This window comes from Enhydra lutris, unplaced genomic scaffold (assembly GCF_002288905.1).
Source record: "Enhydra lutris kenyoni isolate GAN:26980312 unplaced genomic scaffold, ASM228890v2 scaffoldscaffold28, whole genome shotgun sequence".
Classification (NCBI taxonomy): domain Eukaryota; kingdom Metazoa; phylum Chordata; class Mammalia; order Carnivora; family Mustelidae; genus Enhydra; species Enhydra lutris.
In genome coordinates, this window is record NW_019154112.1 from 23,275,611 (window position 1) to 23,291,424 (window position 15,814).

Here is a 15,814-nt window from a genome sequence, read left to right on the forward strand (position 1 = left end):
TAAAGGCTTCCCAAAGAAATGTCATGCGGAATATACACCTTACAGGAGTGCAGAAAGAGCAGAGAGTGAAACAAATGACCTATGAGTACTTTATAACAGCGAGTGTGACGTCTGACACAAGCAACCGAGGGCAATGAACGTGGAAAGACAGGCCAAGTTCAGACACAGGGAAGGGGAGGCGGCATAACACCTGGAGAAGCAAGGACTTTACCTCAGGGACAGGGACTACAGAAAGGTCTGAAGAACGGGGACAACTGTATGGATGATGGTTAAGAAAGAAGACAAGACTTGAGGGCAGCGATAAGTTAGAGCTTACTGAATTTACTGCTTTTCATAAAAATAGATATTATTAGTAACATACTCACTGAAATCCAAAAGAGGAAAATCAAAAATATTTTAAAAACATATTTACTTCTTAAAAGTACCAGATATGGGGAAAACAACACCAAATAGACATTCCCTGGCAGTCCATACCCAGAAAGACCCAAGCAATGGGTGATATGTATCCCAAATTTTAACCTCATCTCAATTTTCCTTTAAAAAAAAAAAAAAAAAAAAAAAAAGAACAGAAGGGAAGTGGGAAGAATACATTTATTCTGAGGCTGCTTACAGAGTCTAGAAATCATAGACATGGACCCACCCAGCTTAGAGGTACCTCTAAGAACTTTTCCTGAGGACTGCCTCTGCATTGCCAGGTGTACAACAATTCAGGTAACCTGGCAACACAGGCATCTGGAAGGCAGTGATCAGTGGCCTCATGACTCAGCCAGCAGCCATGAGGAGGGGCTCATAACAGTACCACTCAGCTATGCCCAGGCAGGGTGCTGTGTCATACCAGAAGAAGCAAGATCGGAATCAGTAGTAGAACAGTGACAGGTGGCTCTATGTGGAGGAATAACCCCAAAGAAATCCTCACAGTTATTGCTAAAGTAAGGGAACAGTGATGTGAGCAGAGTTTTTGTTTGTTTTAAAGGAAGAGTTGGAGGAAAGTTGAGACAGTAAGTATGCTTCATTACTGGAGTGGAAAAAACATCCCTTATTAGGACTTCTTGGATAACTAGAGGGTAAGCTCTCTGGGAGTTTAGAACTCAGCCTTACCCCACAAGATAAGCAATAGAGTATAGAGTATTTATGAACTACTTCGGTGCTTCACATGGCTTCAGAAATGTAGTCCTCACTCCTGTTTTGTATACTACTACATGGTGCCTCCCCTCACCCAATATCTGTTCAATGTTCCATCAATAGCACATGTGTGTCTTTCACTGCACAGTGTGATTTATAAACAAGTATCTGTGAAAGTCAATCATTTTTTTTAAGATTTTATTTATTTATTTGACAGAGAGAGATCACAAGTAGGCAGAGAGGCAGGCAGAGAGAGAGAGAAGGAAGCAGGCTCCCCACTGAGCAGAGAGCCCAAGGCAGGACTCGATCCCAAGACCCTGAGATCATGATCTGAGCCGAAGGCAGAGGCCTAACCCACTGAGCCACCCAGGCGCCCCGAAGGTCAATCATCTTTGATAAAGATAGCCATCCATCTAGGTACCCCCACGATGGGTGACCAGGTTGTGTTCATGGTTTGGTTCTCAAAAAGGGTATCCTCAGTACTATAGACAGCAAAGCAAGCAGAAAGGTTACCTAGTCAGTGGGTTTCCGCTGAAGTCAGCTATCTGCAGTGCTTTACAGAATGAGATGCTTTCTGGAATTTCAGGAATATCTGTAGGAGCAAAGAAAACATCTATCATTTACCACCATCATTATTACTTTTCATCATCCTCAAGATGGACAAAAGTCATAAGAAAATATCTAGTAAGTACTACCTCTACCTAAATGAGGCATGGATTTCTAGAGTATTTTTCTATCTTTATTTTATATTTGCTTTCCTAATAGAAGATATATTCTTAGTAGAAGCACATTAAAGAAAAACTATTCAAGAGCCAATGGGTGGACCTTATACCAAATGAAATAAGTCAGAAAAAGACAATGTAGGAACTCAAATTATATGTGAAATCTTATAAACAAACCCAAAAACAACCCATGGAGAGATCAGATTTGTGGTTACCAGAGGGGGGAAAATTGGATGAAGGTGGTCAATGGTACAAACTTTCAGTTATAGGACAGGTAAGTACTAGGGATGTAATGTACAACATGATGATGATAGCTAACACTGCTCTATAGTATATTTGAAAATTGGTAGAGGAGAAGTGCTATGGGTTCTCATCAAAGGGAGAAAATTTATTTTCCTTTCTTTCTCTTCCTTTTATTTTATCTATATAAAATGATGGATGTTAGCTGAGTGGTAATCATTTCACGATATATGTAAATCAGACCATCATACTCTCTACCTTCAACTTATATAGTGATGAATGTCAATTAGTCCTCAAGAAAAGTGGAGGGAAAAAAACCACCACCACCAAGTCCCATCACCCTATCAGAAGTCACAGATGGCATTCTGTCATAATTCCCAGTAAGCTAGTTTTTCTTACATTTTCACATAGTTATATCAGTACACAGTATTCCAGAGTACGCATCTTTAAATTATGGGCTTTCTTCTTCTGGGTATAAACGTAACAATTTGGAAATTACACAAAAGTCCAAAGACGAAAATAAAAACCAACAGCATTTCCATCGCCTAGAGATAATGATTTACTTTGATGTATTTTTTTTCACTGCCATCACACACATGCACACACACAGTGTATATAAAAAGATTATATTTCAAAATACTAGATTCATGCTGATTTGGGCTTTTTTCACTGTACATCATTTTACAAACTTTTCCCCATCTTTATTTGTCCAGTTTGCCATTTTTAATGGCAGAAAACCCACTGCATATATTTTCATATTTCATTTAATCAATCCCTCATTGTTAGACATTTAGGTTGTTTCCAAGTTCCTGATGTTATAATTATATTTATATCCATTTCTGATTATTTCCTTAGGCTAGCTCCCAGAATTGTAATTACTGTGTCAAAGGCATTAGCAAGTCTACAGTCTTCAGTAAATACTATTAAACTGCCTTAGAGGAAGGCAAGTTTACTGCTTATACTTCCATCAGCCTGTACGAGGTGCCTAATTCAACACTTCTCTTCCTCCTTTCTTTCTCTGACTTTTAAAAACTGCCAATACTGGGGCACCTGGGTGGCTCAGTCAGTTAAGCGTCTGACTCTTGATTTCAGCTGAGGCCATGATCTCAGGGTGGTGAGATCGAGTCCCGCATTGGGATCCACACTGGACGTGGAGCCTGCTTAAGATTCTCTCTTACCCTCTCTCTACCCTGCTCTCACTCTTAAAACAAACAAACAAAAATCCTGCTAATACTATTGGTAAAAATAGCCTGGCAACATTTTGTTTTATGTTCCTTTTATTACTAATGAGGCTGAATATTTTTCCCTATGTTTACTGATCACTAAATATTTTGATTTTGAAATTACCAAAATTGTTAAATTTCTCTTTCTCTTGGTACAAAACCTGGGGTTACAGCTTTTAGGGCTTTAAAGATTTATTTTATAGCATTTAATTTCAAGGGTACATTTATTTTGGACATATTAACGTTAAGAAGGCCTTAAATAGAAAAGGTTCTCCTGGTCCCATGCTGTTTCTTCTACCAATTCTACAAGTGCAAGCCGAGCCAAAACATACCTAATATTTCTCAGGTGGGAGTGGCAGGGAGAAGAGAGAAATAAAGGGGGAAATGGATGCCCTGGTCCATCAACTGCAAAGTAATCAGAAGCTACATAAACGCTTTTAGTTCAAACTTCTAAGCCAAAATCATTTAAGTTTGTGGTAACATTCTTGTTACACTCCTCTCTTCCTTGCATGGTCATATAAGGTAGTAAAGAACAAACACCTAGTTTCATAAACATCACAGCTATAGACACACATGCACACAGACTTTAGTCTGGAATGGATTTTTAAAACACACAAACATTTGGGGGTCCTGAGGTACAAATATACTAGGCAGGTCTATTAGATGTATTACTTTATTTCACCTCAACATAAATTATTTTAACTTCCATTGTACAAAATGGACAGTAAGGCTCAGAGAGATGAAATGACTTCCTCATCATCACAGGCCTATTCCACTGAGTGCCTGAGCCTCACTGCTGAGATCACAGCACCATCGTGCTTAAGCATGAATGACCACACACAAATCCATCACAGAACAAGCACAGCTATCTAGGCAAGTGAGGCAGTGACATGCCGTGGCCTGCTTTGGTCTGGAAGGTGCTGGCTGGCCTGTGTACTCCATGACAGTCCCTCTTCTGCCACTACTTCTAGGCCTGGTGAGTGGTCTTTATAAGACTGAGGAAAGAGGTGTATGCATCACACCAGGAACGTCACAAGTGCCAAAGAAGATCAAGCGGGACACAGAAGTACACATTTTACATCAACTTGCTGCTCTATCCTAGACAAGGAAAAAAAAAAAAAGGCAAGGAAACAGAAAGCGGAAAGGTATGTCCATTAGGTATCATCTTTAATATTCTTCAGAGCACTAGAAACATCACTGAGGCTTGGGAAGACGGGCCTGTCAGGGGAACACATGAAAAGTGGCTGTGAGAAACTCTGGTCAGGGCTGGTCTGGAATCTAGAGATCTGAGGGTAACAAAAGTTAAGTGCCAGAGAACACAGCACAGCTGGACTCAGTCCACACAGAGCTGATAGAGAGGTCTGCCTCATAGGAAGGCATTCCCTCCTTAGGGTAACCTGCTCATACACACAGGAGAAGTAGCAGATCAGCAAAGAGAACACAGGTCTCCTGACTCTCAAGACCATTTCCTTCTACCATATGCACGTTCTGAACCTGAAGAAAGAGAATGTATTTGCTTGTACAAATAGAAGCTTTAGATAAGGATAGGAAAGGTGTGGTTTGAAGAGTCCTGAGTACTGGTTTGCTTTAGGTTGCTAAAAGTATTGGAATAAAAAACCAAGGAAGAAAACATTTACTCACCCTTAAATAATACCCAGCTAAAATGTCATATACTCAGGGACACCTTCCATGGGTCCCAAGATGAGACTGGATTCACCCACTCTCAGGCTTCACCTCTGTGAGATCTGTGACAGTTTTAATAATTTTGTTTGCAGTCAATCACCTTTATAAAGTTCTGTGTTCATTGGAAAGAAAGACCTTGTGGGTATTGTCTGTTGCTGCTTCCCTAAAGCTGACACAGTAGTGAGCTTAAGCAGTACACAAGTGCCAAATGAATGATAGGCTGATGTTACTAAGCCCCTATAACAGTTGCTCTCTCATTTGAGTCATGAACTCTCCCATAAGGTTAGTATTATATTCATTTTACTACTGGTAGGAACACTGCTTAGTCCCAGATCTTTGACAAGATGGAATATAAAGCTTTTAGATTATTCTCAGCTGAAATCCCCTTTGATCCTTAAATGTTTTGCTCAGGACAAACAGGAGGTTTGAGAGTAAAAATATGAAAAAAAATATATAAATGCCACCTTCTCAATGAAACCTAGGCTGAGCACTAACCTCATTAAAAGACTAATTTGAATCCTTTCCCCCATGCCAATTCTTACATTCAATTTCCAAATCCCTCTCATATTCTCTAATTATTGTTCCTGGCCATCCTTTTCTGTCCACTCCTACTGTTATCAAGTTAGTTCAGACCTCAATCATCTAGATGACTAGAATATCCTCTTTAATGGTTTTGCCCTGTATCCAATTTGTCCTCCATCAAATCCAAAGAGCCACAAGAGCAATCTGCACCAGTTTTCTGCATTTGCTAGTTTTATGCCCAAGCGCAAACTACTTAACCTACCTGTGCCTTGGTTTCCTTAACTGTAAAATGAGTCATCAACAGACTTTTTTTTTTAATTAATGCCAGCACATCATACCTTCGGTGCTACACAAGTTCAGAGAAAAGAGAAAATTAGACAAAGAAAACTTACACTTTGAACCAAATAAATAAGAGTGGAGGAGAAACCCAGGCATGAATGGGACACTGAATGCAGTGAAGAGAGGGTAAGTTCTGGGGAAAGAAGGTGCAGCATAAACTTCAGGATATCAATATGGGAGTATGTGAAGAGAAGGCTGAAGCAAGCTCTTGATAACAGATTACCAAATGCCAGGTTGAGCTATTTACAATTAATTTGCTAGACAAGGAGTTTCCTCTTCTATAAAAAGGGGAAATCACCTCTGGCTTAGAGATGTCCCAAGGATAAAGCAGAGTAGCATGAATAAAAGCACATGGCACTCTGTCTGACCTCTTTCATTAATATTTGAGGGAAACCAGTAGAGAGGACCACTGGTTTCCATTCAAGGCCAAATAATCTGAGGAAGAACAGTAGCATTATTAATAGAGATGAGATGATTTAGAGGGCTTTTCCCATTGTTTTAACTATCTGAGAAACAGTAATGATTAACTTCTGAACGCCTATTTACATAAAAATATTAGAAATAATGAGATTTTCATCTACTCATTAAGGAATGTACCCCTAAAACTTTTACGTCCAAACAACCACCATAGTTCAAGCTTCTATATAAGGTGAAACAAACAAATTTTAATCATGTTTTTCATTAATTCAAACTGGCTTTGTCTCATCTAGTCTAAGAATAACAGCATAAAATTTGATATTTACAAAATGTCTGTGAATGATTATAAAATTAAGTAATCTTTTCCCTACAACTTTCTTAAGATAACCTTTAATTTGGACCCACTCTAAGCCATGATTATTTCTGAATCAGAATTGCCTCAAATTAGTGAGATATAATCGTACTTAAAAAATAAAAATAGTGAATCTGTAGTTTACCAATATGACCGTTACTACAGTCTGTATACAAGAAATGGAAAATTACCCCTAACCTCTGTCAGTGAAAAATATCTTCACCTCCACCAGAAAACAATCCTGGCACCATTAACCCCAGGGCTTCCGAGACAGACTACAGCTTTCACCACAGATACGATCAGTTAAATAGTAATTTAAAAAGACATATTTTTTTCTGGACATCCATTTGTAACACACCAAGCTGAGATTCTACCTTCCTCACTTTCCTGCCCCCCAAAATACAGAGGCTTAGCCCACATTCTTCAGTGGGGAATGAGGGCTCTCTTCCTACATGCCCAGAATCCTCATGGTGGACCACACCCCTTCCTGAAAAGCTATTGCCATTTTGGGACCCCTCTAGTGATGGAGATAGATTGGACTGATGGATGTCTCAGGTTTCTGCTAGGCACACTTGAGTTTACAAACGTCCAGGGCATTTCCTTTCATGGAGGACTGTGCACAGTCTGTTTTGATGGTAGCCCCCATACATTGAACAAAATCTTTCTGGATAAATCAATTACTCACTGGCATTTCTCGTTTTATATAAATAGCATCTCTTTTCCTCCTGGGCTCAAAACTTATGTGATGTTAGTAAGTGAGAATACTAGGTTCTCTCCACGGAGAACACCATAAAAACGTTACACAAAACAAAAGTCTTAGGTATTTTATGGCTACTCTCTAGGGTTATCTAATTCATGTTGACAGCATTTAGACATAGGAAGTTGAAGAAGCCTAGGAATGCTTAAAGAAATCAAATGCTGACCCCCCCCCCATTAATTCATCTTTTTTTAAAAGATTTTATTTATTTACTTGACAGATAGAGATCACAACTAGTCAGAGAGGCAGGCAGAGAGAGGAGGAAGCAGGCTCCCCGCTGAGCAGAGAGCCGGACACGGGGCTGGATCCCAGGACCCCGGGATCATGACCCGAGCTGAAGGCAGAGGCTTTAACCCACTGAGCCACCCAGGCGCTCCTTAATTCTTTTTAAAAAATTGCAAAGAATAATATTTTAAACTTCTGGGGCTATTATGTGGCAAGTTGGTAAGTTGAAATGTTATTTTTGAAAGTGGGGCAAGAGCTCTGTAAGCAATCATCTCCACTCGTTGCATCAGCAAGGTGGCTGTGTGTTAGCTTCATTAGGACAAGGTGCTAGCTAGCAAGGTTGGGGGCCTGGATTTGGTCCAAGTGTGGGGCAGCCTCTTTCCCTGGTTCCAGCCATGCTACACTCTGAGGACACTTTGTGAAACTTGTGACTGAAAAAACAGCCACGGCTGTGCAGCCCGTACTGCGCGCTTAAAGTATCATGCATGCTTTTCAGCACTGCACAAATTAACTCCCGGAAGTCTTCACGATGACTAGGAAGGCTACGGAGATCGCCTCCATTTTCTGGATGAGGAACAGAGGCACGGCAGGGGTACGGGCCTGGCCAGTAGGCAGGAGGGCCAGGCTTTGAACGTGGGCCTTCCCCCTGCAGAGCCTGTGCTCCTCACTGTAAACTTGTCTTGTCTCTAGAAAGAATGTGTGAGGTCAGGAGAAACCGCAAAATCCAACCCGAGGGCCCTGCTGCCAATAGCCGCCGGCGTGAGCTACTTGTGGAAAGCCTAGGGGAGCGCTGCCTCTGAATCTCCAGAAACTCAACTGAAGGGAGCCCAGGGAGGGGGTGGGGGGGTGGGGAGCGCTATCCCATCTGACAGTTTAGGACAGCTTCAAAAATTTTGCTTCTCCCGAATTCTTCTGATTAAATAAAACCAAATAATCCATTTCACAAGATAATGTAATAAAAAATATCAAAGTAACAAGGAAGCTTTAAATTTAATCCTGTGGCATGGTTAATCTTAACTTTCGGTTATGACGTAGTATTGAAGCTGAGTCTAGTATTTGATTAATAAGATAACAGTAAAATGTCTCCTCATTATTTCCTGCTTAATGTAACTCCCACCAGGCAAGAGAAAGAATTTAATCAATGCCACTAACAAAAGTGCAATACAGTGTCATGAAATTTCTATTAAACCTTCTTTGAATCCCCTCAGATAGAGTGAGCCTCCCACAGTGCCCAATACTTCTCTCTGTAAGCACTCTGCTCAAAGGTGATTAGTGATAAACATTTACTCAATACCGCGCTTCCCCCTAGATGTGTCCTCCACTAACACTGGGATCAGATCTACATTGTCTCCCAGGGGCTCCCCCACCTTTACCACAGTGTAGGTCTTTAACAGGCGGGCAGGCGGGCGTTCAACAATACTTCCTCACTCATTGCACTGGGCCTGGATCAGAAGAGAGATCTCAGGGCCAGCACCCTCACTTAGCATAGGTAAACATCCACTGCTTTGAGCCTTGGGTCCCTCACAAAGGGCATGTTCAGATTATCTGCCTCATCCAACAACCAGGGCTACTGAGAGGTACAATGAGGTAAGATACAGGATAACTTGGTAAAGCACAAAGATGGAAAGGAATAAAAGAGGGGAGAAAAAGGCAATTCTCCTTAAGCAGCACTGACTGGTTTTGAGTGTGGGTCACTTTTTATATCAACTTCTGGGATCTGGGGCGAATGTTTTCTTGCCTTCCTCTTAACCCCAACATAACACTCAGACTAAAGGGAAAAATGTCGTCAAGAACTTCTATCAAAAGACAAGAAATGGGTGTTTAAATAAGTCTTGGTTGTTAGTATCCAATCTTTTTTTTTTTATTTCTTTTTTTAAAGATTTTATTTACTTATTTGAAAGAGAGAGAGCGAACACAGTGGGGGGCAGAGGCAGAGGGAGAAGGAGACTGCCCACTGAGCAGGGAGCCAGACACAGGGCTCGATCCCAGGACCTTGGGATTATGACCTGAGCTGAAGGCAGACGCTTAAACTGACTGAGCCACCCAGGTGCCCCTATTAGTAACCAATCTCAGAAAAAGATTGGTGTAACTGCATGAACTGTTACAAATTTGAAGACAGTACCTCATTACCACATCACTGATGTTAAACCAAGTCAGAGACGAAGGAAAAATAATGCAGCATAAACAGACGGAGCCATCACAAAGAAAGTCACCCCGTGAACTGCCCTGCAAAGAAATCCAGGGCAGAGGCAACCCTAACAGGAACATAGCAATTCACAGCATGCGCATGGACATCAGAGACAGCTACCTTGCCTGAACGCTGCACCGACATTCAATAATCCACATTAAGACTTGTTCAAGGATGAACAACTGCCCATCAGAGTTTAATTACATTTATATTTCTAGTCTACAAAGGGAAAATATGTAAGACGTGACCTAAAGGTATTAACTCAATTTAAACAAAATAAAATTTTTTAAAAAAGAAAACGAGGGCCATGGCTCACCCTGGTCAGTGCTGAGCGGACAAACCCAGCTGGCCGTCATGGTGGTGCCTGTGTGCACACTTACACACATACATGTAGCCCTCCTTCAGTTATACAGACACTTTACAGTTTCTAACACAATACTGCTGCTTCCGATGAAGATCTGAAATTGCTACCTGACTGCCTGGTACTCAGAGGAGCCTCTTTTGAAGTTAATCACCTAACAGTTATTATCACTGCCACCTCAGCCACAAGTGGAAACTCAGGCACTCAGAGAAAAAGCTGGGGATAGGCTCAAGATCAGGCCAAGCGACAGTTACGGCTCTGAAAAAGAACTCCTCCCCTCCAATCCCTGCTGTTCCACGGGGCCTTCTCCAAAGAGGAAGAGCCGCCATCCTTAGGGCCTATGCCATACCAGGTTCTGCAAAGGGCATTTTGCAGGAAGCATCTCTAACCCTGACAGCAAATTATGAGATTAACAGATGCAGAAGCAGGTTTGGGAACATTAACTAGATTGTCCATTGTAGAAGAGCAGAGCTTTGAAATTCTAGTTCATCTGCCTCGGGGCTGAGGAAGCCAGAGAGATAGCTACTGAGGAGCGGGACAGTCAGATCCGATCAACTCCAAACAGGCCGAATAAGAGATGCCTGGGGAAATGACTATGGAGAGAAAGAGGAGGTAGAAACACAAGCCTGCAACTCTGAGCTATCCCATTTGGCAGGCATTTCACACACAGGTGGGGGTGGATGCACAGTCTGAGAAAGCAAGCAAGCGTGAACCTCCTGTTATGGGGCAGGGGCCACCCAACAGGCAGAGGGAAAAGAACTATGGAGGCACAGCCAAGAAGTCAGAGAGCAACGAGTGTCACCAAGCGACAATCAACAGGTAAGGAAGAGGTGGACTTCGCTACTGGGAATTTGCTGTGGCCTTCAAGAGGAAACACACATAATGGTTTGAGGGGAAGTCAAAAAACAGAGGCTGAGAGGCCAGTGTTATCCACTGGCTTCTGTGGAAAAAGGAAAAGGGAGTATAAAGCAGTAGGGGCTCAAATCTAGTAAGAGACACAGGATTCCTAATCAGTAGACAAGGCAATTGGGTGGAAGGGGACAAGATTTTCTGATCATGAAGCCAAATTTATCTAAAAGGACAGTTGTCTTCTGTTTCATCAGAAATTATATTCTGCCTGGAGGGCTGAAATCTCTGTCCTTTACTAAAATGGCATTGATAATTTTCCTTATCAAAATAAAGAACAACCCTGTGTCATAATCCCATTTAAAAAAAATTATAAGGCCCCATTAAAAATCTATAAGACTGAGAACCTGGAAAAGTATGCCTTCAAAAAGCCTGGAGGAGAGGAAAGGGTTTTGTAGCTTGAGGGAGATACCAAGGTCAAGGGAGAAGTTCAAGTTAATGTGTTTGAGTTCAATTTTTGTTGTTGTTTGGAAAATTGGTGGAGTGAACAGGGAGGCAGACAGATGTGGAATGGGAGAAAGCTGTGAAAGCACATTCCCATCTTTGCCCAGAAGGCAACAAGAAGGGTGGCACAGGGAGGGAGAGGAGACCTGGAGAGTACGGATTTCAGAGCCCTGGTTATGAGAAAAGGAGGGGAGAGGAGGCTGGGAGAAGGCAGGCCCCAAAATGGAGAGCCGACTCAATGGATGAGACCCACTTATCCAGAGCAGAGGCAAATGACAAAATCCCATGATCCATGGTCTTAAGAAGAAACAAGTCATCACACTATGAAAGATTCTCAGGAAAAACAAAACAAAACAAAACAAAAAAAACCCAAGAAAAATGGGAGGGTCCTATTAGCATGGAATCCTTATTAGGTATAAAAAACCATCGATGGAGACCTGGCCAGACACAGAATTCAAACACTGCAACTTATAAACAACCAGCGGAGAACAGAACAAGCATGCAGACAGGGATGCTGACAAGCTGGAGTGAAATACTGAATGGTGTGACTCTGGGCACACTTGGTACATCATATTGCTTCATTGAGAATTATTTACTACTTGGGTAAAACAAGGTCCTTGTGTGCCAAACAGTCTGGCTGATTAAGACACTCTGAGTGCTGTAACGCTGCTTGCCTGACTCGATCCTGCCTAAAATATCTGGGATTGTCAAACAAGACTAAATATGAATCCATGATTCAAGTCTGCATTTGCTGCCACAGCTGTTCCTCTGGGTGTGCAGGGGGAGAAGAAAATGCTAAATGGAAATTTTTTTCAAAGGCATCATCCCATTTATCATATTATTCCAACCACCACAGACTCACCCAGGAGGCAGCCAGCCTTGTAAACAAAGGCCTAATTCCTGCCTGAGCAGCCTTCCCCGTGCGTGTAAAGGCACAACGTGGAGCAGAAAGGCCGACGCGGGTCTCTCTGTACAGAGAGACCCATGGAAGGCCCACAGAGGGAAACTTTGTCAAAGTTTTATTTTAGAGTCTTGGTAACTTCTGCTGCCAAAAAACTTTCCCAGCCCAAAAGGTTTTTGCCTAATTCCAGCCACAATTACCGAAATAACCTTTACGCCTCAGCTTTTCCTCCCCAGCAGAGTTCTGGCTAAGCAAACACAAATATGTCTTGAGACACAAGACTGCGATTTGCAAATATAAAAATAAATTAACCAAAAAGCAAAAAAAGAATTACAGAATTGTAAATGTTAGGTTTCATATAGAATAATGGAAAGGGCAAAAAACAAAAACAAAACAAAACAAACAAAAAAAAAAAACCCATGTGGGCAATTTGGCATTTGGGTGAGTAACCTGTTCCCAGAACAAAATTCTGAATAGCGCCTATTTAAACCTCTCGGTAACAGCAACTAAATACCAAAAACTAAAAAACAGCATTTGTATTCATCTCCTACTTCCACATTCACTCAAAACTGCAGTTTATTTTAATTATTCCCATTTAATTGGGAAAAAAATTAAAACGACTGGTATTTATGCATAAAAATTCTCTAAGAAAATTCTAAGTCTTCCAATAGATGAATGCTCTCGATACAAAAAATTAAGTCTTCAACTTTTCCCCAAGTCTCCTCCATCTTCCCTGGACAAGACTCCCTCCCCTGAAATGCAAATCAGCACCTGTGGTTAGACCCTTCCTCTGCATGAATTCTACGGGCTTGCTTTCCTGTCTCATGTTACCTTTTTGAGTATACTTAATCTTTGCATGAGGATCTGTGACTCTTGTCAACCGAAATTAAACATCCTACTAAACGTGATGTTCTCTTCTCACACCCCCACACCAAGCACAGTGTTTGTGAATTGACAGACTCAACCACAGGCTAGAATGAGTCATTCAAACCCTAAAATCACTCTGGGTAACAGAATAGATGAGAGGGTGCAGGGCCAGGAGTAAATGCAGTTCTCCAGAAAGGCAAGAAGCCATGTGGCCCAAATAAACTAGCCAAAACACGGATTCTCAACGGCTGTCACCAGCTCTTTCCGATGCACATCTCTAACCTAGGTCTACTGAAACCACTGCGTGCTCCAGAGCCTAGGGATCCTCAATTTCAGAGTACATTGCAATCAATGAGAGTACTTACTTGATGATAAGGTTGGCCCCCCTCCCAGCAACTGTTTTACCAGGTCCAGGGTCCCAGGAAGGAATCTGCCTTTTTAATGCAACACTCCTGGAGATTCAGATAAAGAAGGTCTTAAAGCTGCCCCTGAGAAACAGTGACGCATTTAACTTAATTGGTTCTCAGTCATGACTGTGTATCAGAACCACCTGGGGCCAATCATCACCTGAGATTCCAATAAATCCACCTGGGGTGGGATTAGGGCAGTGCTTTAAAAAGGGCTGAATCTAATATGCAGCCATGTTAGGAACCACTACCCATGAGGCCCTGGTCATTTTAGTGTGTATCTGACAATTACTTGTGGCTCCCATCCATAATTTACCTCCGTAATAAAGCTATTTCTGCTCTTAGATTGAAGCAGAGCCAACACGTAAAGGCTGTGTGTGCTGAAGGCTGTGTTAGGTTGCCTCAAATAGGACATAAAACAACACGTAACAAGGGAAAGTGTTTTGTTTTTCAGTTGAAGATGGGGAGTGGATGGAAAGGGGAACCGCTTCAATCTACTTGAACTGCCTCCTTCCCATATTTAAGTAGAATAAATATTTAAGAAATCCCTTTACCTATACTACAAGCATACCTTTCCAAAAGTAGCCCTTTAAAAAAAGAGGTTAACCTAGAAAACAGAGTGCAAAAGGTATTCTAAAAAGGGCTCAAAAACATGTTTACAAGATTCAAAGAAATACTGTAGAAAAAGCTTAATGGCTTAAAAATTACTAATTGTCAACTGACAGAAGAAAACATATGCTATTTATAATGTATTTAACTTCTTAAAAAGAATCAAAATGTATACATTAAAATTAGTATTATCCCCTGAAAGCAGTCATCACATGAGGCATGCATACAAATTCTTCTGGCACCAACACTTGCTAAATGTTCTGGAGCTCTTAGAGTTACAGTGAGTGGTTTCTCGTAACTCAATGTTTTGAGAAAAACTTGCAGAACCAATGCTGTTTCTATGAATTAAAAAAAATTCAGTCCTAGGGCCCAGTATAAAATATACTCTGTGTTTCAGGGAAACGTCACTCTGAATATGATCTATTATGGCAAGTGTGGTTCTATTCTCATATCCCAGAGTAAGCCTCACAGGCCCCCCAGCCGCCAACCAAGTTTAGGAATGAAAGGGTTAGAAAGAAGGGGAAATGTTTGCTTTTTTACTGAAGGGTAATTCGAGTTGTTATAATAGACACTTGAATTTTGGACTAGGCAAAAATCATTTCCTGTACTTAAGCCATTATTCTATGGATTTAATTGAAGGCAAGAAAGGTCAGATTGTGAAGACATCAATTTAACCTAAATGCTGTTTGGGATCTTGACCCCACCAGCAACTGTTTAGGTTCCGTTAGTCTCCTAGCTCCAATTTAAATTTACATGAGCTTTCCTGGGGATTAAAATGCAGACTCCAGGGACCCTGCTCAGAAATTCTGATTGTGCAGTCCTTATGTAGGGTGGAAATATGCCATTTTAACAAGGATTCTAACAGCGGTAGTGTCAAGCCCACCCGGAGAAACACTGCTCCAAGTGAATGAAGAGCGTACTCTGAAGTCTAAATTTCTAGACAGAAGGAATACTTGTTCTCACCATTCCTATAAGCCCCTTCTTCTGTGGTCTAATGATCAGCAGGGCATTCTCATTTTCCCTTTTAAACCTATAAACATGGTTTTGCCCACGTTGTCGGAACATCTCTGGGGGTACACTGTGGCCTGTCATCACTTGGACAGAATTATTCCTCCTACTGCTGTATACGTGATAGTTCCTCACTGCCTGACACAGACGGGAGGCACAGTAAAGGCTTCCAAACTATTTGAACTCAGTGCAGAAGTTCAGACATACTCCTTTTTAAGAACCTAAAACGCATTATAAATATCTCACCTTCTAATTCCACGGAAGTGCTAAGCTTGTCACCCCTGACAGTCATCTACCAGGTTCTGAATAGATTAACTTTATGCACATAATTGAAGAAATCTGCCCCTCCAGGCTGGATGAAGGGACTACAAACCCTGTCCCTTGTTAAACAGGGCCATCCATATAAGAAGCGCTCCTACAAATCAAAAGGTGCTTTCCTCTCAGCCAGTTTCTTTCTGAAAATTACAGTAGAAGGCATGGAAGCAATACTACCAACGGCTTAAAAACATTGATTTGTTCAT

The 15,814-nt window shown here is 41.4% G+C and overlaps 1 protein-coding gene across 1 annotated transcript in view; it reads right to left on the bottom strand.

Annotated features, from left to right (window-relative positions):
- LOC111152298 (leucine rich repeat containing 1) overlaps positions 1–15,814 on the bottom strand; it is a 132,723-nt gene that overhangs the window by 44,682 nt on the left and 72,227 nt on the right. Inside the window, exon 3 of the mRNA XM_022510778.1 lies at positions 1,636–1,714. Coding sequence (XP_022366486.1) covers positions 1,636–1,714 — 79 coding nt within the window. The remainder of the gene's footprint in view (positions 1–1,635; positions 1,715–15,814) is intronic.